Genomic DNA, 26,879 nt, shown 5'->3' with positions numbered 1-26,879 from the left:
TGCTCCAGTTCGAAGGGAATCCTGCTCCGGATTCGAAAGGAATCCTGCTCAGATTCCGAAGGGAATCCTGCTCCAGATTCGAAGGAATCCTGCTCAGATTCCGAAGAATCCTGCTCGGATTCGAAGGGAATCCTGCTCTCGGATTCCGAAGGAATCCTGCTCGGATTCCGAAGGAATCCTGCTCGGATTCCGAAGGAATCCTGCTCCAGATTCGAAGGGAATCCTGCTCGGATTCGAAGGAATCCTGCTCAGATTCGAAGGAATCCTGCTCAGTTCGAAGGAATCCTGCTCCAGATTCGAAGGGAATCCTGCTCGATTCGAAGGAATCCTGCTCCAGATTCGAAGGGAATCCTGCTCCGGATTCGAAGGAATCCTGCTCGGATTCCGAAGGAATCCTGCTCGGATTCGAAGGAATCCTGCTCAGATTCGAAGGAATCCTGCTCCAGATTCGAAGGAATCCTGCTCCGGATTCGAAGGGAATCCTGCTCCAGATTCCGAAGGAATCCTGCTCGGATTCGAAGGAATCCTGCTCGGATTCCGAAGGAATCCTGCTCGGATTCGAAGGAATCCTGCTCGGATTCGAAGGAATCCTGCTCCAGATTCGAAGGGAATCCTGCTCGGATTCGAAGGAATCCTGCTCCAGATTCGAAGGAATCCTGCTCAGATTCGAAGGAATCCTGCTCCAGATTCGAAGGAATCCTGCTCCAGATTCGAAGGAATCCTGCTCTCGGATTCGAAGGAATCCTGCTCCAGTTCCGAAGGAATCCTGCTCGGATTCTGAAGGAATCCTGCTCCAGTTCCGAAGGAATCCTGCTCGGATTCGAAGGAATCTTGCTCAGATTCGAAGGAATCCTGCTCCAGATTCGAAGGGAATCCTGCTCCAGATTCGAAGGAATCCTGCTCAGATTCGAAGGGAATCCTGCTCGGATTCCGAAGGGAATCTTGCTCCGGATCCCGAAGGGATTCCTGCTCAGATTCCGGAGAGAATCCTGCTCCAGATTCCGAAGGGAATCCTGCTTGAATTCGAAGGAATCCTGCTCCGGATTCGAAGGAATCCTGCTCCAGATTCGAAGGGAATCCTACTCGGATTCGAAGGGAATCCTGCTCCAGATTCGAAGGGAATCCTGTTCGGATTCCGAAGGAATCCTGCTCCAGATTCGAAGGAATCCTGCTCCAGATTCCGAAGGGAATCCTGCTCCGGATTCGAAGGAATCCTGCTCGGATTCGAAGGAATCCTGCTCTCGATTCAGAAGGGAATCCTGCTCCAGATTCGAAGGAATCCTGCTCGGATTCGAAGGAATCCTGCTCCAGATTCGAAGGAATCCTGCTCCAGATTCGAAGGGAATCCTGCTCAGATTCGAAGGAATCTTGCTCCGGATCCCGAAGGATTCCTGCTCGATTCCGGAGGAATCCTGCTCAGATTCCGGAGGAATCCTGCTCGGAATTCGAAGGAATCCTGCTCGGATTCGAAGGGAATCCTGCTCGGATTCGAAGGAATCCTGCTCTCAGATTCGAAGGAATCCTGCTCGGATTCTGAAGGAATCCTGCTCCAGTTCCGGAGGAATCCTGCTCCGGATTCGAAGGGTATCCTGCTCCGGATTCCGAAGGAATCCTGCTCGGATTCCGAAGGAATCCTACTCGGATTCGAAGGAATCCTACTCTCAGATTCGAAGGGAATCCTGTTCAGTTCGAAGGGAATCCTGTTCAGTTCGAAGGAATCCTGTTCGGATTCGAAGGGAATCCTGCTCCAGATTCGAAGGGAATCCTGCTCGGATTCGAAGGGAATCCTGCTCGGATTCGAAGGGAATCCTGCTCCAGATTCGAAGGGAATCCTGCTCGGATTCCGAAGGAATCCTGCTCCAGATTCGAACGGAATCCTGTTCGGATTCCGAACGGAATCCTGTTCGGATTCCGAACGGAATCCTGTTCGGATTCCGAACGGAATCCTGTTCGGATTCCGAACGGAATCCTGTTCGGATTCCGAACGGAATCCTGCTCGGATTCCGAAGGGAATCCTGCTCGGATTCCGAAGCGAATCCTGCTCGGATTCCGAAGCGAATCCTGCTCGGATTCCGAAGCGAATCCTGCTCGGATTCCGAAGCGAATCCTGCTCGGATTCCGAAGCGAATCCTGCTCGGATTCCGAAGCGAATCCTGCTCGGATTCCGAAGGAAGACATTTGCCTTACAGATCTCCTCTCTTCCTTCATTTTTTCAGCCAGGGCCGACCAAGGTCATCTTCGCAGCCCAAAATGCTACAGTAGCGATGAGTCAAATCAAAATGCTACAGTAGCGATACGCACGAAGACTTTATATTATTGTTCTTCAAGCGGCAGCAGTCACTCAAAGTTTTTTTTGTATTCATTGTAATAGCCAGGGTTCGTAATGCTCACTCAATCTCAGGAGCACATTGTTTTCCCTCACGAAAGTTATCGGGGAGAAATCGTTTTTCGGGAAAGAAAAACAGCCTGGAGAGTGATAACAATTTTTCGCTCACTTCGATTGCCGCTAAACATTGGTTTGCTCTTTTTCTTTCATACTCGAGTCTTTTCGTGTCATTATCAATGCAAATGGTAGTAGCTTATGTGGAACAAATTACTTAACGCTTTCATACAGATAGCGTGGTAGTGTGGCTAAAGTAAGCGCATCCCAACAGCTATTATTGTAACTATTCTGGGTTCGAATCCCGGCGCGGCCATACAACTTTGTAATTGTTCTGCGATAATTCTCTCGAAAAGTGAGTGAGAGGTAAAAGTAGTGAAACGAAAAAGGATTTTCGTCTAATAGGCAAGATTTTCGTTCATCTTCCAATGCTAATTCTAAAGAAAAGATTGATGGGTGAAAGATGATCCTCAACATAAACAACGAAACAAGAGTTTCCCTTGGCCCGAAAAACGCTTGCTTTGGTCTCAGTGAAAAGAAAAGTCGAAACCCTGGTAATAGTGAATTTGAACTAACGTATAAATGTTTTAGATACATTTATGATTCCAGAGTTCCTACTATTTTTTTTATATTTTAGACGCCATTCTGGTTTTCACCAGTCCGTCTACAGTGACGTGCAATCAATTATGTGAAGAAGTGTCTATGAAAACCTCATGAGTTGCGTGTCTATTCACCTGGTACAATACTATATTTTTTCGCCTTCTTCATAAGACGAGATTGACTATTGTCAGTCGTGTATACAGCTGTAAAGATTGTATATCATGTCCAATAATGTTTTCAACTCATTGATCTTTCAGTGCCATGTGAATCAGCCTAAGAAAATAATTGAAAATTAGGGTAATTCGAATCAACGGCAGTATCACAACTCCGCTGCAGGACCGGTCTAAAACGCACCTTAGGGTTCCGGTACTTAAAACTCGCACACTCATGGTCCTGTTTCGATTCATTTCCAGGTCAACAACCATACACGACGTACTTATTTCTGGGAAATGTAGCAGCATCAGATCTGCTGACGGGATTCGCCGTCCTATATGGCCAGTATGCGCCCAAGGAAATCCGCGGCGAAGATAACTGTTCCATCCTTATCGGTAAGTACTGTGCTGCTCCGAGATAAAACCTGTTGCATGTTTTCGACGAGTTGCTATCTAAATAATGTTTGGTAAACGTAACGGGCCAGACAAAATTCAGCGAAACATTTGCTTTTGATCAGGCGACATATTTCCATGGAAGCAATCATCTCATCTACCTCCAAAGCATGATGCAATATTAGTAATGGAAAGTTTGGAATTCTGCAGAAAAAAAATTGAAGAGAGTAGGTAAACAGATTCTGAGAGAAAAAACATTCAAGAAAAGCTATTAAATCGGATGGGCATTCAAATGGCGTCGAATCATTTCATATAATATGTCGTATCCAACCGCCGGACAATGAAAATTTCATGTCAGGACTGCTTCACGAAAAGCCAATAAAGATGAAATGTTCTTGTTTTTACACATGTGGTTAACAAAAAAAACCCTGTCTTCAAAAATTACATACATAGTACTTTTGATGCCAATTGACGTCAGTATTGTAGTTTCTTACTGATCTGGATGTTTAATTGCTTTTCATAGTTTAAGCAGCGATGCTGATGAAAAGTGTAAGCGATTAGCTTTTCTATTTAGCTTCAACAAAAAGAAATATCTACAATTCCTAACTTTGAACATATGCCTATTAAATACTAACTAACTTGTTCATGATAAACTATCATGAAAAGTACACACAGGTTCTTTATGGAAGGTGAAACAATGATTGACATCGATTTCCATTGAAAGGTAAATGCATGGGTTGTACGAACAGGGGAATGTTGAATCATTCAAACTTGCCACACATAACTAATGCGAACCTATCTTTCCATATCCCGCCTATCGAGGACATATATTCCACCCAGATCAATGGATTTTATCATTGAAATAGCAACCCACCAGTCCATAATAATCATCTCCATCATCAACAGAGATTCACTTGACTGCCGCCCAACCCGTCCCTCACTCCCTGTTCTGAGGCAACATAGGACACTAATGAGTATCCCCCACCGCTTTGCCATTCCTTCACCCCACTGGCACAATCCACTTGCCGCCTTGCCACCCCTCTAATTGATTTTATATCCTCTTCGCACAACAGGATTAATTGTATCCACCACCCTTGTATCGGTATACAGCATTGGATTGATCGCAGTCGACCGGTACCTGTACATCGTCTACGGGCTCCAGTACCAGCGCTACATCACACCCACCAGGGCGAAGCTCTCCATCGCCGCCACCTGGTTTATCGGTAAGCATATTTCTTCCCTCTCCCATGGGCGCACATTGTCCGAGCGAACAGAACGGAGGCTTTGATTTTTGTCACGTGGTACCACTTTCAATGCTAATGGATTTTTATTATCATGGAAAAACGGTTAGTTGCAGGTATCAATTAGAGGGATTGTATTGCATTTAAATAGTTTTTGAATATGTGGCATTTGTACATTTGCCCAAAAACCCATTCCTCGAAGTAAAAATTTCACCAAAATAAACTTTTCCTCGAAAAATTGTTTTCCCGCAATTACGTTTCCAAAAAAATAACTTTAACTCGTAAACTTCATTACTCAGTATTTACCATCATATGCTCGAAAAATACATTTCCTCGAAAATTACCTTTGCCTGAAAAACATCATCATTCCAAAAATGACATTTCCCGAAAATATCATTTCGGTTGTGGAACGTACAATTTCAACGAACGGCAATCAGCAGAACACCTTTTGGTGGAATTTAGTTAAGATTAATAGTCATTAAATTAGTATTAAAATGTTCTTAATTGCAATTTTTTTGGAAATGCTAATATCATCTTCCAAACATTAACATGATAAAATTAAAGACGAATGGGCAGGCAGGTATGACTATTTTCATATAAAGTGGATTTGAAAGCGATTTGGTGCAGAATGTGCGATTTATAATGTCACCAAAATAGCTCTCCGTTCACTTACAAATTCACTTGTATATAAAAATATTGTAACAAAATAACAGAGATTTTAATTATTATTGATCTTTGATGGCCTTATTATATATAAATGAATACAAAAAATCATAGTTGTCGCTCGCTTGCGATATGTTTCGGTCTTATTCTTCATTACTTTCGACCCTCCCTTATACTTTGAGCTTAGTTCATGTAAGGTTTCCGATGCAAAAAACCAAATTATAGATCATATAATCGGGCAATGATTGGAAAATGTGTAGTTCTAACACCGATTCTACATCGTGAAGGACTGTTCCATTGTTCACTTTTTTCTAAAGAAGTTATTTAATTTCAACTCAGACCTAGATTCGTGTTGGGGAAGTCTGGGTAGACTTGATCCCCTTTTCTGATTTCCGATGTATCACAGCCAAAACAATTAAACATACGCGATTTCCACACAGACTCTATAAGAAATAAAGTATTTAATTTTACTGATGTATGACAGGCCATGAATTATTGGTGTTATTGAGACACAGTCGATTTTGTGGAGTGCTGTCAAAATCGACTTTTAAAATATTTGGGGAAATTGATCCCTCTCCAATAACTTGCTTTGATAAAATTAGAAAGGTGCCCTTAGATTTTTAAATATTTTTCCTTCAAAATACGCGTGACTTTCGAATTGCTGTGCGTATACAAAAAAGATTTTTGTTAATGAATTCGACCGCACATGCAATTTTAAAATTTGAGGAGACTTGATCCCCTTTCTATGATATCTACGCAATAAATAATTTTTCCTGCCAACCCTTCACCAAATCTGTCAAATCTACGGAAAAATAAGAAAGAAGCCTGAGAACAGATTTATATTTTTTGAATTTTTATCGCCAAACTCTTGTATGGGTGACTAATGGGGGATCAAGTGTCCCCATATTGAGGCAATAACTTCAAATCCAAATATCCTAAAACTTTGATGGAATGTTGACATTTTCATCAGTACAGATCATTAAGCATATTTATGGCTTTGTGCTGTGAAAAAATGAAAGCATTTGGTCATTGTTATAAAAAGTTGTTCAAATTTGCGTGGCCAATAAAATTTTTTTTAGGAAAGTCAAAACATACTAACCGCCCTACAGAATAACTAAGGATGTTAATCCAAAAAATAACTTACCACATAAAGGTCATTTGTCTAGAGGATTTGGTACTAAAAATACGCTAGAACAAAACTACTTTAGTTCTCGATAAAACAGGGGGTAATCAAGTCTCCCCTGGGATCAAGTCTCCCCACCGTCCCCTACTATTTAAGATTGTCAAGCGTCTAAGGCACAACCCTGTTTGCAATTGAAGTGTTCTGTAGGCTTAACGGAGATAACCTATGGAAATGCCAAATTCCAATCGGGTTCCCGGAGAAATCTCTTCTGGTTTCCAAAAGAAGTCCCTTCCCTACTCCAGGTGGAATCCTGATTGCATTTTATGATCTATCATTTTCGCATTACTGCTCGGATTCTGAATGGAATCCTGCTCGGTTTCCAGGAAGAATCCTACCCGGGTTCCGGAAAGAAACCTACCCGGATTCCGAAAAAAATCCTACCCGGATTCCGGAGAAAATCCTTCCCGGATTCCGGAAAGAATCCTACCCGGGTTACGGAAAGAATCCTACTCGGATTACGGAAAGAATCCTACACGGATTCCGGAAAGAATCCTACACGGATTCCGGGAATCCTTTCCGGATTCCGAAGGGAATCCTTTCCGGATTCCGAAGGGAATCCTTTCCGGATTCCGAAGGGAATCCTTTCCGGATTCCGAAGGGAATCCTTTCCGGATTCCGAAGGGAATCCTTTCCAGATTCGAAGGAATCCTTTCCGGATTCGAAGGAATCCTTTCCGGATTCGAAGGAATCCTTTCCGGATTCGAAGAGAATCCTTTCCGGATTCGAAGGAATCCTTTCCGGATTCGAAGGGAATCCTTTCCGGATTCGAAGGAATCCTTTCCGGATTCAAAGGGAATCCTTTCCGGATTCGAAGGAATCCTTTCCGGATTCGAAGGAATCCTTTCCGGATTCGAAGGAATCCTTTCCGGATTCGAAGGAAATCCTTTCCAGATTCGAAGGAATCCTTTCCGGATTCGAAGGGAATCCTTTCCGAATTCGAAGGAATCCTTTCCGGATTCGAAGGAATCCTTTCCAGATTCGAAGAATCCTTTCCGGATTCGAAGGAATCCTTTCCAGATTCCGAAGGGAATCCTTTCCGGATTCGAAGGAATCCTTTCCGGATTCGAAGGGAATCCTTTCCGGATTCGAAGGAATCCTTTCCGGATTCGAAGGGAATCCTTTCCGGATTCGAAGGGAATCCTTTCCGGATTCGAAGGGAATCCTTTCCAGATTCGAAGGAATCCTTTCCGGATTCGAAGGAATCCTTTCCGGATTCGAAGGAATCCTTTCCGGATTCGAAGGAATCCTTTCCAGATTCAGAAGGGAATCCTTTCCAGATTCGAAGGAATCCTTTCCGGATTCGAAGGGAATCCTTTCCGAATTCAGAAGGGAATCGCTTTCCGGATTCGAAGGAATCCTTTCCGGATTCGAAGGAATCCTTTCCGGATTCGAAGGAATCCTTTCCAGATTCAAGGGAATCCTTTCCAGATTCGAAGGGAATCCTTTCCGGATTCGAAGGAATCCTTTCCAGATTCGAAGGAATCCTTTCCGGATTCGAAGGAATCCTTTCCAGATTCGAAGGAATCCTTTCCAGATTCGAAGGAATCCTTTCCGGATTCGAAGGAATCCTTTCCGGATTCCGAGGAATCCTTTCCGGATTCGAAGGGAATCCTTTCCGGATTCGAAGGAATCCTTTCCGGATTCGAAGGGAATCCTTTCCAGATTCGAAGGAATCCTTTCCGGATTCGAAGGGAATCCTTTCCGGATTCAGAGGAATCCTTTCCGGATTCGAAGGGAATCCTTTCCGGATTCGAAGGGAATCCTTTCCGGATTCGAAGGGAATCCTTTCCGGATTCGAAGGAATCCTTTCCGGATTCGAAGGAATCCTTTCCGGATTCGAAGGGAATCCTTTCCGGATTCGAAGGAATCCTTTCCGGATTCGAAGGAATCCTTTCCGGATTCGAAGGAATCCTTTCCGGATTCAGAAGGAATCCTTTCCGGATTCGAAGGGAATCCTTTCCAGATTCGAAGGAATCCTTTCCGGATTCGAAGGAATCCTTTCCGGATTCAGAAGGAATCCTTTCCGGATTCGAAGAATCCTTTCCGATTCAGAAGGAATCCTTTCCGGATTCGAAGGAATCCTTTCCGGATTCAGAAGGAATCCTTTCCGGATTCGAAGGAATCCTTTCCAGATTCAGAAGGAATCCTTTCCAGATTCCGAAGGAATCCTTTCCGGATTCCGAAGGAATCCTTTCCGGATTCGAAGGAATCCTTTCCAGATTCGAAGGAATCCTTTCCGGATTCGAAGGGAATCCTTTCCGGATTCGAAGGGAATCCTTTCCGGATTCGAAGAATCCTTTCCGGATTCGAAGGAATCCTTTCCGGATTCGAGGAATCCTTTCCAGATTCGAAGGAATCCTTTCCGGATTCGAAGGGAATCCTTTCCAGATTCGAAGGAATCCTTTCCGGATTCGACGAGAATCCTTTCCGGATTCTACGAGAATCCTTTCCGGAATCAAAGAGAATCCTTTCCGAATTCAAAGAGAATTATTTCCAGATTCGAAGAGAATCCTTTCCGGATTCCGAAGAATCCTTTCCGGATTCGAAGGAATCCTTTCCGGATTCGAAGGGAATCTTTCCGGATTCGAAGGAATCCTTTCCGGATTCGAAGGAATCCTTTCCAGATTCGAAGGAATCCTTTCCGGATTCCGAAGGAATCCTTTCCGGATTCGAAGGAATCCTTTCCGGATTCGAAGGGAATCCTTTCCAGATTCGAAGGAATCCTTTCCGGATTCGAAGGGAATCCTTTCCGGATTCGAAGGAATCCTTTCCGGATTCGAAGGGAATCCTTTCCGGATTCAGAAGGAATCCTTTCCAGTTCGAAGGAATCCTTTCCAGTTCGAAGGGAATCCTTTCCGGATTCCGAAGGAATCCTTTCCGGATTCGAAGGAATCCTTTCCGGATTCGAAGGGAATCCTTTCCAGATTCGAAGGAATCCTTTCCGGATTCGAAGGGAATCCTTTCCGGATTCGAAGGAATCCTTTCCAGATTCGAAGGAATCCTTTCCGGATTCGAAGGGAATCCTTTCCGAATTCGAAGAATCCTTTCCGGATTCGAAGGAATCCTTTCCGGATTCGAAGGAATCCTTTCCAGATTCGAAGGAATCCTTTCCGGATTCGAAGAATCCTTTCCAGATTCGAAGGAATCCTTTCCGGATTCGAAGGAATCCTTTCCGGATTCGAAGGGAATCCTTTCCGGATTCGAAGGAATCCTTTCCGGATTCGAAGGAATCCTTTCCGGATTCGAAGGAATCCTTTCCAGATTCAGAGAATCCTTTCCGATTCAGAGGAATCCTTTCCGGATTCGAAGGAATCCTTTCCGGATTCAGAGGAATCCTTTCCGGATTCGAAGGGAATCCTTTCCAGATTCGAAGGAATCCTTTCCGGATTCCGAAGGAATCCTTTCCAGATTCGAAGGGAATCCTTTCCGGATTCGAAGAATCCTTTCCAGATTCGAAGAATCCTTTCCGGATTCGAAGGGAATCCTTTCCGGATTCGAAGGAATCCTTTCCAGATTCGAAGGAATCCTTTCCGGATTCAGAAGGAATCCTTTCCAGATTCGAAGAATCCTTTCCGGATTCGAAGGAATCCTTTCCGGATTCAGAGGAATCCTTTCCGGATTCGAAGGAATCCTTTCCGGATTCGAAGGAATCCTTTCCGGATTCGAAGGAATCCTTTCCGGATTCGAAGGAATCCTTTCCAGATTCCGAAGGAATCCTTTCCGGATTCAGAGGAATCCTTTCCGGATTCAGAGGAATCCTTTCCAGTTCGAAGAATCCTTTCCAGATTCGAAGGGAATCCTTTCCGGATTCGAAGGAATCCTTTCCAGATTCGAAGGGAATCCTTTCCGGATTCGAAGGAATCCTTTCCGGATTCAGAGGAATCCTTTCCGGATTCGAAGGAATCCTTTCCGGATTCAGAAGAATCCTTTCCGGATTCCGAAGGAATCCTTTCCGGATTCAGAGGAATCGCACCGGATTCCGGAAGGAATCCTTTCCGGATTCGAAGGGAATCCTTTCCGGATTCGAAGGAATCCTTTCCGATTCAGAGAATCCTTTCCAGATTCGAAGGAATCCTTTCCGGATTCGAAGGGAATCCTTTCCGGATTCGAAGGAATCCTTTCCGGATTCCGAAGGAATCCTTTCCAGATTCGAAGAATCCTTTCCGGATTCGAAGAATCCTTTCCGGATTCAGAGGAATCCTTTCCGGATTCGAAGGAATCCTTTCCAGATTCAGAAGGAATCCTTTCCGGATTCGAAGGAATCCTTTCCGGATTCGAAGGAATCCTTTCCGGATTCGAAGGGAATCCTTTCCGGATTCCGAAGGGAATCCTTTCCGGATTCGAAGGAATCCTTTCCGGATTCGAAGGAATCCTTTCCGGATTCGAAGAGGAATCCTTTCCGGATTCCGAAGGAATCCTTTCCGGATTCGAAGGAATCCTTTCCGGATTCGAAGGAATCCTTTCCGGATTCAGAGAATCCTTTCCGGATTCAGAAGGAATCCTTTCCGGATTCAGAAGGAATCCTTTCCGGATTCGAAGGAATCCTTTCCGAATTCGAAGGGAATCCTTTCCAGATTCGAAGGGAATCCTTTCCGGATTCGAAGGAATCCTTTCCGATTCGAAGGAATCCTTTCCGAATTCGAAGGAATCCTTTCCGGATTCGAGGAATCCTTTCCGGATTCAGAAGGAATCCTTTCCGGATTCGAAGAGAATCCTTTCCAGATTCGAAGGAATCCTTTCCGGATTCGAAGGAATCCTTTCCGGATTCGAAGGGAATCCTTTCCGGATTCGAAGGAATCCTTTCCGGATTCAGAGGAATCCTTTCCAGATTCGAAGGAAATCCTTTCCGGATTCGAAGAGGAATCCTTTCCAGTTCGAAGGAATCCTTTCCGGATTCGAAGGGAATCCTTTCCGGATTCAGAAGGAATCCTTTCCGGATTCGAGGAATCCTTTCCGGATTCAGAGGAATCCTTTCCAGATTCGAAGGAATCCTTTCCAGATTCAGAGGAATCCTTTCCGGATTCGAAGGGAATCCTTTCCAGATTCGAAGGGAATCCTTTCCGGATTCGAAGGAATCCTTTCCGGATTCGAAGGGAATCCTTTCCAGATTCGAAGGAATCCTTTCCGGATTCGAAGGAATCCTTTCCGGATTCGAAGGAATCCTTTCCAGATTCGAAGGAATCCTTTCCGGATTCAGGGAATCCTTTCCGGATTCGAAGGAATCCTTTCCGGATTCGAAGGAATCCTTTCCAGATTCGAAGGGAATCCTTTCCGGATTCGAAGGAATCCTTTCCGGATTCGAGGAATCCTTTCCAGATTCGAAGGAATCCTTTCCAGATTCAGAAGGAATCCTTTCCAGATTCGAAGGGAATCCTTTCCGGATTCGAAGGAATCCTTTCCGGATTCCGAAGGAATCCTTTCCGGATTCGAAGGGAATTCTTTCCAGTTCCGAAGGGAATCCTTTCCGGATTCAGAAGGAATCCTTTCCGGATTCGAAGGGAATCCTTTCCGGATTCGAAGGGAATCCTTTCCGGATTCGAAGGGAATCCCTTCCGGATTCCGATAGGAATCCTTCCGAATTCGAAGGGAATCCTTCCGGATTCGAAGAGAATCCTTCCGGATTCCGAAGGGAATCCTTTCCGGATTTTATTCTGAAAAGAATCTTGCGCTTATTCCGCAGGGAATCCTGCTCTGGTTTCGAAGGAAATCCTACTCTTATTTCGAAAGGAATCCTGCTCTGATTACGCATGAAATCCTACTCAGATTACGAAGGGAATCCTTCTTGGGTTAAGAAAGGATTCCTTCGTGGTTTACTGAAGGAGTCCTTTCCGGATTAAAAAGAATCCTTCTCGGATAACGAAGGAAATTCGAGCAGGATTTTGGAGGAAATCTTGCTCGATTTCTGAGTTGAATCCTGCTCGGATCACGAAACAGAATCAATCTCGGATTTCAAATGAATTTTCGTTCGGATTTACAAGGAAATCCGTCTCTAATTTTATTCTGAAAGGAATCCAAAAACCGGACTCCGAGAGGAATCTTGCGCTTATTCCGCAGGGAATCCTGCTCTGATTTCGAAGGAAATCCTACTCTTATTTCGAAAGAAATCCTGCTCGGATTACGCATGAAATCCTTCTCAGATTACGAAGGGAATCTTTCTAGGATTAAGAAAGGATTCCTCCGTGGTTTACGAAGGGAATCTTTCTAGGATTACGAAGGGAATCTTTCTAGGATTACGAAGGGAATCCTTTCCGGATTGCAAAAGTAATCCTTCTCGGATAACGAAGGAAATTCAAGCAGGATTTTGGAAGAAAGCTTGCTCGATTTCTGAATTGAATCCTGCTCGGATCACGAAAAAAAATCAATCTCGGATATCAAATTAATTTTCGTTCGGATTTCCAAGGAAATCCGTCTCGTACTTCGAAAGGAATCCTGCTTGGAGTCCGAAAGAAATGCTGACCGAATTCTGAAAGAAATCCATCCTAGATTCGGGAGCAAATCCTGGCCAGATTCTGAAGGAAATCCTATCCTGATTTCGAAGGGAATCCTTTTTTGATTCCGAAGAGAATCCTTCCCTGATTCTAAAGGGATCCAGTTTAAAATAGTAATTGTCTAAATTTTGAGGAAATATCTCTTATTATTCCACCTAACAGTAATGGTGAGATTCTCGTGTACTATAAAAATAGTATTTTGGCCAAAACTTTTGAGTCCATTGTTCGATCTGGCCCATTCAAACTTCACATTGGTGAATAAAAAACTTCCGATGCTGCACACTTAACCATCGCGCTCGCTACTGTATATATATGCAGTTTGCAAGGTCATAAGGTAATGTCACAAAAACATGTATGTGTGACATCAGAAACAGAACATCCTTGTTTCCTGTACCATCGCGTTCTCAATGAGCCAGTAGAAAATGGGGGCAAGAACGACATATTCAACAACGTGGTTCTGTATATAAATTTTATGAAACAAAGAAGAAGCCAATTTATTTCATAAAATTTAACATGATACGTAATGTACCGAAAAACCTGTAAAACTGCTAACCTCCGATTCACATACTTTTAGTTCTAATCCACCTTTGCTTATGGTTGAAAACCAAATATCAACCCACAGATAATGAGTCCTGATATGATTATTAATAACACGAAAGTCTCTGAATATAGTTATCAAAAAGTTATATTGTATTAGCTTAAGTATTTGGATTCAAACCTTACAAAACTCAAACACAAAAACGAAAGTGCCACCCTACTAACATTCCAATCATTCGACAGGGCTCATCATCGGCTTCCTCCCTGCGTTCGGTTGGCGCGGCGATACCGACGATGGACGTGTATGCTGGTTCATCCGTTTGGCACCACCAGCTCTCATTATATTGACCACCGTGGTGGGAATAATCCCTCTGATTGTGGTCATTGTTCTGTACAGCATCATTCTGCACAAAGCCCTCCGACGGGTTGCGCAGCTGAAAAAAGCGAGCCGAGAGCAACAGGGCGCCCTAGCTGGCAATTTACGGTTGTTCCGTGGTGGCGCGGCGGCATCTGCTACATCTGTTGTGGCGACGGCCGAACAGCCCCTCTCCGAAGAGCATCACAAAACAACAGAAATGCTTCCAGTGCTGCAAAAAACGCTCGACCATTGTCAGTCGGGGAAGCGGCAAGCATCCGACCAAGTGGAAGGCCATCAAGGTGGTCATGCTCACGACGGGGTGCTTCGTAGTGACGTGGCTGCCATATTTCATCGCAAGCACCATGTATGTCCTGTGTAACCCAGATACGAACCAGGACCTGTGCCGTGGTTTACAGTTTGCTATCGCAAGCCCGCTGGCCATTCTCGGATTCTTCAACAGTCTTCTAAATCCCCTTATCTATGCCTGGTGGCACAATGGTTTCCGAACATCAATGAAGAAGCTTTGGCGAAAAATGTGCTCCTGTTGCTGCCAGTCAGGGGACAATAAATCATTCCCGCCAGATCCGGCACAAGAGGTATCGGCAAGAACAGCATCCACCACCGGTAGTAGTACAGTCAACGGCACCACTTCCGACGGGAATGGTGCTAACCAACAGTCTCGAAGCTCAAATGCTACAACATCAACAACTACCAACACTTCTTTTACTGCCAGTCCCCAGCCACGTTTTTCGAGGAGCAATAACACCAACAAAAATAGTAACAGATCGATGCCCACGTACAGCAGCGACACCAGTGACCTGGAAAATCGAATAACAGACACGGATACAGATGGTCCCGAGCAGACTAGACTGTGAAAAATGTAAAGGAAACATTCGAGTGGTCCTTTCGTTCAACAAGATTACCTTCGCTCCCTAGCTCAGTATGTAGTGTGTAAGAAGATATTCGACCGTTTGTGTCAGTATAAGTTTATTCATTTCACGTGTGTCAAAACAAGCATACGGCGTTCAAAACAAAGTCAACAATCATATTAAATTGTTTGTGAACTGATCGCAAATTTAATGGCTGATAGGAAAAGAAAATAAAGTTCCCCTTCTACCTCATGAATGAGTCGAAAAACAATATTTGCTCAAAACATCAACATTCACTTTATTTATTAATTTATGTTTAAGACAATAAAAACCTCAAGTAGTTTTGAATCCCACGAAGTCGTCTTCTTCTTCCAATCATACATTGTTATAGGTTACTATAAAGATCCCAAAATTATCTAATTTCTGATCGAATCAATTCAATTATAGAACAGAGTTAATTACCTCAGAATTGAGTAAACATGGTTTCACTATGCAATGATTGTTTAAATTTGTCTGATCCTGGCGTTTTGAAAAAAATATTTTATTGTTGGGAAGAATAAAAGAGCCGAAGATTGTTTGGACGAACAGCAGTGATTGAAATCTGAAAGGAAGCAAAGGAAGCAAATCAAAGGGGAATATCCCCAACAACAATATGATTGTATGTTGACTGTTGCATGAGATAAAAACTTACGCTAAACTTCTCCACTCCAACTTGCAGATAAATCAGGGAAACAAGCATAGAAAAATGCTTGTGAAGCTTCACGAGTCATTCATTGTGCGAAAATATATCAAACTGCAATACGAGAAGACAACGTATTTCTCTCAAATGTTTGAGCATAAAAACATTTATTTATTGTGTCTTTATGTCTATCAGAAATTAAATTATTTGGTGCTAATCGAATAAAACCACAAAAACCCACAGCCGTGACTGTTGTTCGCAATCTAAATTCTAGTTCTTTTGTTTTTTTTTTTCAGCCAAATAGCCATGTACCCAGTCTGATAAGGCCAAATATGTAATGAGGCCATTAGGGCGTGTTTTTCGAAGTCATTAAACCTATCGCGTTATTTGGCTGTAAACCATGGGGTACCTAAACCATTATAAATTGCTAAAAACTCCAAAAAAATACGAATCGAATGCAAATAAAACGCTTGTTGTTGATATAGGTGATTTATTCCACTATTACGCATCAACAACTACGAAAATATGAAAAATAATTTTAAAAAACACTCAAAGGTGCAGCCCAATCAGGTTGCACGCAAATGTGACAATAGGACTACGTTGCTGTGCCTCATGGGCGGCAAAGACCACCGAATCAATATAATTTCCATTAGTCATCACGCGGTTGTGTTTCTTGGATACATAAAAGCTGCTTTCCGGCGCGAGCGAACCATTTTGTTCGACATTCCACACAGATCAGTTTCGGTACAGGCGTCGGTGGAGGTCGTGGCGTTGCTGATAATTCATTCCGAAAGATGACTGGTGTGTGTTGAATGCTGAGATATTCGGAACTGTATAATAAGATACACTTATTCAATCGACACTTATTTTATTGACACTTCCAGTAGTCACACCTGAAACTAGCTGACTCTCTTCCCAACGCCTACTATCTTTTCTTTCTTCCAATTTATCCCTGTGCTCAACCCACGTGTTCGACCCTACAATCCCCCCCAGCTTTTATTACATTAGTGAGGTATATAATCTTTGTACTTGGCAGGTTCATTTCTTACACGCTTTTTTGTTAACCATTTAATTTATTTGGTAGGCTCAGTCGTGTGTGACACTTTGCGGAGCCGCAATTCTCAAATATGATATCTTTATAATTTGTATCATCTTATCATTAACAGTTAGTAGGGAAGGGACATAGACCATAACACTCGCGGAGACTCAAGGTAATAATTTACTTAATTCAGGATGGACAGGGTGAGGATTTGGGTTTAGGTTATTCCAGCTGCTCATCTGGGCGTTTGCGTTGGAAACGGTTTTGCATGACGTCGTGTTCGATTTTGATTCAGCAGGGGACATCTTCCAAATAGCCAGGGCTCCGTGGTACACGGAACAGAAGAGCAGAATCGAACAAGAGAAAAAAAACTGAGAAAGAGATAAACACGGGCATTAGACTTTGATATCAGCCGAGCAAAGAAAGGCATAGATGGACTGCATATAAACCACATCGCGATCTCCCAAAACACCTCTTATTTCCCTGTAGGGTTGTTTTACCTCAGGCCACAAGGGTATCCAATAGTTGCTCTCTGGAGGCGTCATTCTCCGAGCAGAACCAAACTACGTGATCGATGTCATCGTAACCGGCTCCGCACCTACATAAGTTGCTATCGACAAGGAGTTTATTCTGTAGAGATGTGCGTTTAGTGAATAGTGATTGGACATAAGCCTTGACATCACGCGAATGAAGCCTCGACTCAAGTCCTCACCTCTGAACCACGCTCGCGCAGAAACTTTAGGAACTATAGAAAATAGCCACCGTCCAAGTTCGTTGCGTGACCAATTCATTTGCCAATTTTGAATAGTACTCTGACGGACTAATGGGAAAAACTCGTTATTCGAGATTTGTCTATCATAAACTTGGTGGGCGCACAGCCCACCTTTGCTAGCGTGTCCGCTTTCTCATTGCCATAGATTAGGTAATGGGATGGGACCCATACAAAGGTAATCTTGAATGATCTTTCGACCAAGTTACGCATCTGCTGCGTTTCTTCAACTGGGTTACGTTTCTTCGATATTCTTTTCCGGATTCGTATGACCGGATCGTAGTATCGGCTCCACTTTTCGAACTACTTCAAACTCTTCTGGTCCAAAATCTGCGTCTAGCTTGTTACTTTTTCATTCGTTCTAAAACTTCTAAAACTCGATCGCCCACATCAATGTCACTCTTCTTTGCATTCCTTTTCTTGTCAGCATAGATCTTACCTTTTTCTTTAACAACTTTATCGCGATCGCGTACTTCAGAGTCAGTTAGTTTTTTTTACCTCTGTTCTGGTAGGCATGCTTAGCACCAACTGTGAATTCACAGCCCCTTCCGATTCCATATTTGGGTGTATCGCATGAAACACTTCCATTCTCCTTTAACCCCTTGAACGGCTGATCTGTATCCTCGTTTGTAGCCGCAATCTCTTGGATTTCTCTCAACGAACGATCACGTTTTAGGATACTCTTCCGGAGCTCGTCACTTCGGCAATTTTGACCACGATATCAATCAAATAAATTTCCTTCATAATTTCTCCAACCTCTGCTGAGTATTTATCAAAACCACAGTTTAACGCTTGCTGACGGAGACGGATTACATAATGACCGAATTTTTCGTTTTGCCTTGTTTCATTTTGCGCAGTTTGCGTCTCTCGATAACATCCTGGCGACCAGTTTGAAAATATGAATCGAGGAGTTCGATAGCCAAATCGTAAACTTTTTGGATCCAAAGTTACCAACGGGATTTTGTTGTGATCTGGCAAACTGCGAAAAATTCTTTGTAGCTTAGTGCGTTTAATTTTTTTGGTCGGAAATACCATATGCGTCAAAATAACATTCCAATGACCATTTCAAGTCTCCCCACTAAGAGAAATCTTGCCAATGCTGCTATTTTTCTTATTACCAACTCTTCCTCTGGATCAAATGGGTGTGACGGTATATTTTCCAAACGAGATAGACAGTCTGCGATGTTCTGAGGTCCTGGAATATGCACCACTTGATACTCAAAGGATTGAAGGCGTAATACCCATCGTTCAATTCGTGCACATGGTCGTGATCGCGGGGTGAACAAATACTATAAAACTTTGCAGTCGGTCATCAAATCAAAATATCTTCCGTACATACTAAAACGTTCCACACTCCAAACTAATGCGAGGGCTTCCCTCTCAGTCTGGCAATATCGACGTTCTGTGTCTGTTAACGATTTGGAGGCGAAACAGATTACACGAGGCTCGCCTATGCTATTCGATTTAAGGAGCACCGCTCCCAAACCAGACGGACTAGCATCTGCCATTACCATTGTTTTGTCTGATACGCTACTCCGCAAGAGTAGCCAGATCTGGTATAAACTTATTCATATAGTTTGCAAAACCGAGAAAACTGCGTACTTCAGATTCCGTAGAGGGAGAACGAAAAGATAATACTGCCTTAACCTTTGATTCCGATGGACTTATCCCTTTCTCAGAAATTCGGTGCTCTAGAAAATCTAGTCTGCTGACTCCGAACTCACATTTATCCCAATTCAGCTCAACACCTCTTTCTTTAAGTTTTCAAGAACCTAAAATTTTAGTCCCTAGTTCATTTACGATATATTTTCGGCTTATTACTACGTTTTAATCTAAAACAATAGAAACTAAAATTCCTTTTTCAAATTCCTGTCGTGGATCTCCTTCGTTTCTCCCTCAATTATAACATCATCCAGGTACCAATATGTCCCCTCACATCCGGAAAGTATTTCCTCCATTATACGCTGGAAAATTTCTGGTGCCGTTACTAATCCGAATGGAAGCCGCTTAAATCTGAACAAACCGCGATTGGTAATAAACGTCGTAAAGTCCCTAGAATCTTCCGCAAGCTCTACTTGGTGAAATGCTTCTCGAATGTCAAGCTTACTCCACATATTTCCTACTCCCAGTCGTGCCAAGTATTCGTCCACAACTGGCATAGGGAAATGCTCCCTAACTACAGCCTCATTCACACGACGCAAATCCAAACATATTCTCGGCTCACCAGAAGCTTTTCCTACAATAACTAACGGTGATACCCATGTGGCTAGTCCTTGCTCTACCTCTGTAATATCACGCCGCCACAGTTGATCCAACTTTCTGTTCACAGCTTCCTCCATAGGTATGGGTACTCGGCGGAGAGGTTGAAATACTGCCCGAGCGTCTGGAGTAATCCTGATATGAGCCTGAACACCTTTTTTTCCGCTTCGATCGTGCCAATAGAAAGTGGTACATTGCTGCCATAACCTCTTGAAACTCGTGTACATCCTTTCGTCGACTTCAGCACGCGAATCTTCGCATTTTTCATCATTTCCCATGCCTCGTGCTGAATCAGGATAGCGTCTGCTCCAGAGTCAATCAACACATTCAGAGAGAATCCTCCTATTGTGCAATCCAGAGTGTTACTTTCATTACTCCCGTAGAACGCATAGCACACCTTTTCTGGCATTTCCAAGCCATCGTTTTGCTCCTCTTTGACATGGTGCTTAGATTCCTGCAAGTTATCTACGTTGAACACTCTCTTCGACTTGAGCGCTGCATCCGGAACATGGTGGCGTTTTCTGCACATTGCTTCAAAGTGATCTAGACCCCGACAACGCCGACAAGTACGTCCTTTTGCTGGGCAACTCAATGATCTTGAACTGTGCCCTTGTTTACCACATGAATAGCAAGTCAACTGCTCATTCCGTTTACCGTGTGTATCTTGCGATGACCCGTGGAACACCGTTCGTTGCGTCATAGATTTCTGGGGTCGATCATTTCCTAAAGTGCGATAAATCAAGTAATTATAATATCCAAAATTATATTTACATATAATACAAAAATTCTTGTAAGGAATTCAAACATACATTACCAAATAAATATTTCTAGATTTAATTTTAGGTATTTTAACTGTTAGTTTTTTTTAATTGTTGAATGCTGAGATATTCGGAACTGTATAATAAGATACACTTATTCAATCGACACTTATTTTATTGTGATTGGACTAGTCATCAACACGTCGAAGACGAAGTATATGATAGGAAGAGGCTCAAGAGAGGTCAATGTAAGCCACCCACCACGAGTTTCCATCGGTGCACAGTGGTTCCCCCATAGGTCATAAATCCAAAAACATGACTTTATCGAAATTCAACAAGTTATCCCTAATCTGCTACTTTATGGTATACTATATAAGATGCAATCTTCAATTTTATAGAATTTGAGCTAATCTGATCTGTATAAGGCTTCTAATTTAGGATAATCCAGTTAAATAAACTATTCGTGAAAATGTTGGCATACCTCAGGAAACTTATGTTTTACCTTTGAATTCCCTCTTGAAATATCCTCCGAGTAAATATTTACACTCTAATCTGTCATCTACATGCTATTTCAGCTGGGACCGTCCGCAACCAAGCAAATGGTAAACAAATAACTTTACTATGTTTCTTCGATGGAAACACAATTTTCTTCTAAATTTTGTTACCTTTATCCTTTACGAAAACATGTTTCCCCTTCGAATCCCCTCCAGAAACATCCTCTAAGTAAATATTTACACTCTTATCTGTCATCTAAAGGCTATTTCAGCTGCGACCGTTTGCGATCAAACAATAAGTAATCAAAAAACTTTTCTATATTTCTTCGACGGAAAAATTTTTCTTCTAAATTTTGTTATCTTCATCCTCCAAGAACGTATGTTTCCCCTTAAAATCCCCTCCACAAACATCCTTTGAGTAAATATTTACACTCCTATCTTTCATCTAAAGGCTATTTCAGCTGCAACCGTCCACGAAAAAGTTGACAAATAACAAAATTATGTTTGTTTAACAGATATAATATTTTCTGCTCAATTCAATCGTGTACCGCTTCAATTTCTTTTTGAATATCCTTCAAGTGTATTCGTATTTCTGGTTGCTGCCTAAATGGCATTTCAGTTATCACAGTCTGCGACTGAGCTTGGAAATAAATAAACGATGGTAAAAAATACCAAAATTGATGAACACGAGTATTATGTTTTCTTTATCATTGTCAACTTTATGGGATTGAAAAACATGTTTCACCCCGATTCCCATTTAGACATCTCCGAGAAGATATTTAAATTTTTAGCTGTCATTAAAGAGCTATCTGTGCAGATTATTAAATAGTATATTGTGGATTATGGATAATTTATGTGAAAATATATTATATTTAACTTTAAATTGATATATTAAACCTTTTTGCCTTTCTCATATACGTTTGTTCCAAAAACGAACTGTTATAGTATGCCCGTAGGCCCATAGTATTAGATACCAGATGATATATGTCTGGGCGTGTGTATGTGTGTGTATGTATGTGCGGAAAAAAACTCACTTATTTTTCAGGCACTTATACTTCTAGACCAACATTTGGAAAGGGCGTCACAGGCAATATTTATGGACAAAGAATCAGAAGGAATAAATTTTGGCTGTTACGCCATTTTCAAATGTTGATCCAGACTTAAACGATTTGTTCAGAACAAGTTGCATTCGACATGGAATCATATCCTTTTGTTTTTTAATAAAAATTGGCCAGATCGCACAATGGGTCTAAAAGTTATGGCAAAAATACTATTTTTTCATATGCACTAGAAGGGCATTAACACCGCTAGGTGGATTAATCAGGTTTATTTTCGTTTACTACTTTAACAATAACAAGCATCTTCCCACCCACGCATCTTCCTCAAGAATGTAAATTGAACGTTGTTTGTTGGATTTTTGCATATAATACTAAAACGGCTCCGTAAAGTATGATAATGACTGAGCCTACCAAATAATTAAAATGGGCAGTTTAACCCGAAAAATACCAAAAGTAAACTATTTTACCGTATCATTTCCGTAATTTATATTTATGACCGCCCTTCTACGGGAATGGAACCACTGTGCGGTGGTGACGAAATCGAGGTGGTTGAAGAATTCGTGTACTTGGGCTCACTGGTGACCGCCGATAACGATACCAGCAGATAAATTCGGAGACGCATCATGGCAGGAAATCGTACGTACTTTGGACTCCGCAAAACGCTTCGATCGAATAGAGTTCGCCGCCGTACCAAACTGACTATCTACAAAACGCTTATTAGACCGATAGTTCTCTACGGACACGAGACCTGGACAATGCTCGTGGAGAACCAATGCGCACTGGGAGTTTTCGAAAGGAAAGTGCTACGTACCATCTATGGTGGGGTGCAGATGGCGAACAGTACGTGAAGGAGGCGAATGAACCACGAGTTGCATGAGCTGTTGGAAGAACCAACCATCGTTCACATCGCGAAAATCGGACGACTGTGGTGGGCCGGACACGTAGCAAAAATGTCAGATAGTAAAATGGTTCTCGACAACGATCCGACCGGCACAAGAAGGCGAGGTGTAAAGCGAGCAAGGTGGATCGATTGGTGGAGGACGATTTGTGAACCCTCCGCAGACTGCGTGGTTGGCGACTTGCAGCCATGGACCGAATTGAATGGAGAAGACTTTTATGTACTGCACAGGCCTTAGTCTGGTAATAAATAAATAACAGGTCTAGTTGCCGATTTTCCAGCTTTGGATGCCATTTCGTTTATCTACGGTGCGGTGAGATTTGGCTTCTGAAGATTCTCATATGATTTCTGTGTCTGGAGCAAACTTGGGACAAATCACTGCTTATCATTTTATTGCTTACTTTCAGCCTTGCTTCTTGGCTCCAGACACATAATCAACCAATCAAAACATACACATTCTAGCACAAATGATACGGACTGGATTGAATATTAACAACTTTTCAAACAAGATAAACAAGCCGTAACAACTTTCTTAGTAACTTGTCAGAATGGTGAATAAGGACCTTATGTGGCAGACTGGTCACAAATCTGAAACAATCTTCGAGTAAACTCAGCTAAGAGTAAAGCTTTGTTCGTCACAAGCCGATGTCGTATTGCTGATGCATTTACCCCACAGGTTCCTGGAATCGTAATGGATGGTCAGATCATCGATTGGTCAGATGAAGCAAACAACCTCGTTATTCAAAGTGATCTGCAGTGGGATGGACTGATTACTCAGCAATGTGGCAAGATCTATGCCAGTCTGCGCTCGCTGTACTGCTGAACCTCTGCTGCATCGTTGTCTATCAAGATAAAGCTCTTCAAATCCCTGATCCTGCCACATTTTATGTTCGGCGATATATTACATGTCCATCCGAATGCAAACTCTTCAGATCGACTTCGAGTGGCGCCTCACTGCTGTGTACTAGACTGGCCCAGCTTAGTATGGGGAGAAAAAAATGTTGTCGAATTCCACGTGTCTGTTGTGTCTTCGGGTGAGAAAATCAATCTCTGAAAATTTCAGCTCAATCGTTTGTTGCATAAGCTGGCGCATTTGAATTGAAGTTTGTATGGGGATTTCAGCCAAAATGTATAGGAAAATACACCTCCGTCACTCATTCAATCTAGAAATTGGTTCTGATTGCTCGATTGACCTCAGAATTGCAAAAACGGCAGTTGGTATGCTACAGAACAATTTCACAGAACATTGTATGATGATTAAATGAACTTTTATATAGTTTTCGGCTGATTTATTAGGAGCTGAATTGTGTATTTTTGGATTTATTGATCGAATCGTATCAGCCGAAACCTATATAAAAGTTCATTTAATCATCATACAATGTTCTGTGAAATTGTTCTGTAGCATACCAACTGCCGTTTTTGCAATTCTGAGGACAATCGAGCCATCAGAACCAATTTATAGATTGAATGAGTGACGGAGGTGTATTTTCCTATACATTTTGGTTGAAATCCCCATACAAACTTCAATTCAAATGCGCCAGCTTATGCAACAAACGATTGAGCTGAAATTTTCAGAGATTGATTTTCTCACCCAAAGACACAATTCTGGGGCCCCGTGTAATTAGACAACTTTTTGTTTCCTGGGCCAGTCTACTGTGTACGCTACGTCTATGGATTAAACCGCTACGATCATGTGAGTCACCTGCAACGTAACCTTATCGGATGCCCTATACAATACTTCTATGCGCATCGCTCCTGCATTTTTCTGAGAAACCTAGCGATAACTCAAACTCTTACAATACTGTATAGAAGACTTATTCAGTCCCGAGGTCGACGGTTGCAGAATCTTGTAGTTCCAGCTAACAATACGTTATGCTACGCTAGTTCGCTGTTCGTTAGAGATGTGGTAAACTGGAATTTATAACCGCCCGTAAGTTTCAATAGTAGACTAGTTAATGACAATAATTTTAGACAGCTTTTGTATCTTTTCAAAATTGAAGGTAGTAATTTTGAAAAGATTTATATCTTACACTACTGGACAATAATAAACAGACAAACAAACGTTGCTGGAAACCGGGAAATCCTTCGAGCTTGACGAGTGGTTGCCCACATCACTCGCTACTAACTTTGTATCATGATTCTTTGTGTCGATCCTTGCAAATCCGACACGAAAACTTGGAACCTTCGCTTGATAATGAACTCGGAAGTTCGTCTTTTTCCACCACGGAGGGTTGTTGGAATGCGGAAGGTTATAAATATCTGTTTTTTACTGCTAACATCCTATCTTTAGGCGAAAACGCTGGTTGCTAAAAAGTCTTGGCATCCTGTCTTGGTAGATATTTCAAAGCTTGGAATCGCTTAACAAGGAATTCGGTGATGTCCTCTAGCGTATCTTGCTCCTTGGAAGTCGCAAATTCTTCCCATGCACGGCGGGTGTATGGATTCTATCGCATTACGAGGATATTTTCCAGCAGATGCATTCCACGGAGGCATGCCAGTCGATCCTGAGCGACCATTTCGAAAATATTTGAAACTTTGCACAGTTTTTCAATTTCATCTAAATCGTCATTTTTCGATATCAAATCTTCATATTGAGTCACGGTTAACTTTTCAAAAGGGTGTATGTGAAAATGGTTCAAAAATATTTAAAAAGCTGCACAGCAAAAACGGGATGTTCGATTGTTATGATTTTTTCAGCAAAGTTAGACAACTAAATGATAGTTCTTAAGAAAATATGCACAGTAAAAAAAATTTTACCTTTAAAAATATCATTTTCGTCACAAAAACTCAAATATCTCAAAACCCTATCTTTTTACGAACTTATATTTTTTAGGAAAAACGGTCCATTATATTAGCTATCTACCATAAAAATTTGGTGATGGTAAACTAATAAACAAAAAAGTTATGACATTTCAAACATTTCACAATTTTCACACTTGATAAAAAAAATGTTTTTTTTTTCGTGTGAGTTATTTCGAGAATTGCAGTTTGATGCAGATTTTATTGTTAAGGGCTTTGCGTGATTTAAACAAGTTGTTTTCATGATATTTTGATTTAATTATTCATAGCATCTATAAAAAACTTAGACACGATCCAGTGTTGTGGTCAAAAGTATTGATAATGTCATAATTTTCATTGTACGTGACTGGCGAAAAATTCTTTTAATAGTTTTGAAACCTGTTGATAATAAGAAACATATCAGAAATGTTATTTTTAAGACAAAAGCTGCAAAATCAAAGATTTATATACACGTATACGTCTATAGTTTACCTGCAAAAAATATACCTCTTAGAGCATCATTATCGGTCGCGAGCATTTTAATCACCCGCGCAGCGCTTTCATTTTAGTTTCGTTACTCGTTTCCGTATCGGTCACTATTTTCGGCTCTCAATTTGGTTGCTGTATTCCGTACCGGTGACGTTTGACAGTTGACAGTTCATCAAATAGCAGCGCTCTTATCGCGCTACCATATTTGGTCACCTGTCAGTCGCGCTACTGTTATAGCAGCGCGTTTAGTTGCGACCGGTAAAGTGTCAAGTAATGATACTGCGCTGCCAAACGGCTTAAACTCACCACCGGTAATCTTGCTCTTAGAGAATAGACTTTATGATCGGGAGGAAACGGGTATCTTCAACAACAACAAATGCATGATAGATACATACCATGACAATGCTCACGAAAAAGCAAAAAAATACTACCACTAAGGTTATTAAAGATCTTATGGTAATTTTTTTGTTCAGTCAAGCAAATGACACCAAACTAGTCAGTAAAAACTTAAAAGTGATTTTGTTTGTTGGAATATAACGAACAACATGGGTAGCCGCTTTCTCAACTGTTGTAGGCCGTTTGATGGAAAAAAGTGTTCAAAAGAGTTACGAAATCTCACCGAAAGCACCATAGATAAACTGAAAGCGACTGGTTATGCTCCAATGTCCACATTGAATACAAATTTACGCATTTGCACGTCCTGTCGTCTAAACGTTGACAAAAGAGCTCCTGTATATCATCGGTTGAGCAGAGCGCAGGAAGTTCGAAAACGTCAACAACTGAGGAATTGCCAG

The 26,879-nt window shown here is 42.0% G+C and overlaps 2 protein-coding genes across 3 annotated transcripts in view; one reads left to right on the top strand and one right to left on the bottom strand.

The window, feature by feature from the left end:
• The window catches only part of LOC134206080 (glucose-dependent insulinotropic receptor-like), a 55,348-nt gene extending 40,102 nt beyond the window's left edge, over positions 1–15,246 (top strand). Inside the window, 4 exon segments of the mRNA XM_062681778.1 lie at positions 3,394–3,528; positions 4,599–4,748; positions 13,881–14,209; positions 14,211–15,246. Of these exon segments, the coding sequence (XP_062537762.1) occupies positions 3,394–3,528; positions 4,599–4,748; positions 13,881–14,209; positions 14,211–14,870 (1,274 nt within the window). The 3' untranslated portion in view covers positions 14,871–15,246.
• Positions 1–26,879, bottom strand: part of LOC134206085 (putative uncharacterized protein DDB_G0274535) — a 240,909-nt gene that overhangs the window by 57,661 nt on the left and 156,369 nt on the right. The window lies entirely within an intron of this gene.

This window comes from Armigeres subalbatus, chromosome 1, assembly GCF_024139115.2.
Source record: "Armigeres subalbatus isolate Guangzhou_Male chromosome 1, GZ_Asu_2, whole genome shotgun sequence".
NCBI classification, from domain to species: domain Eukaryota; kingdom Metazoa; phylum Arthropoda; class Insecta; order Diptera; family Culicidae; genus Armigeres; species Armigeres subalbatus.
This window is presented reverse-complemented; position numbering and strand designations above follow the sequence as displayed.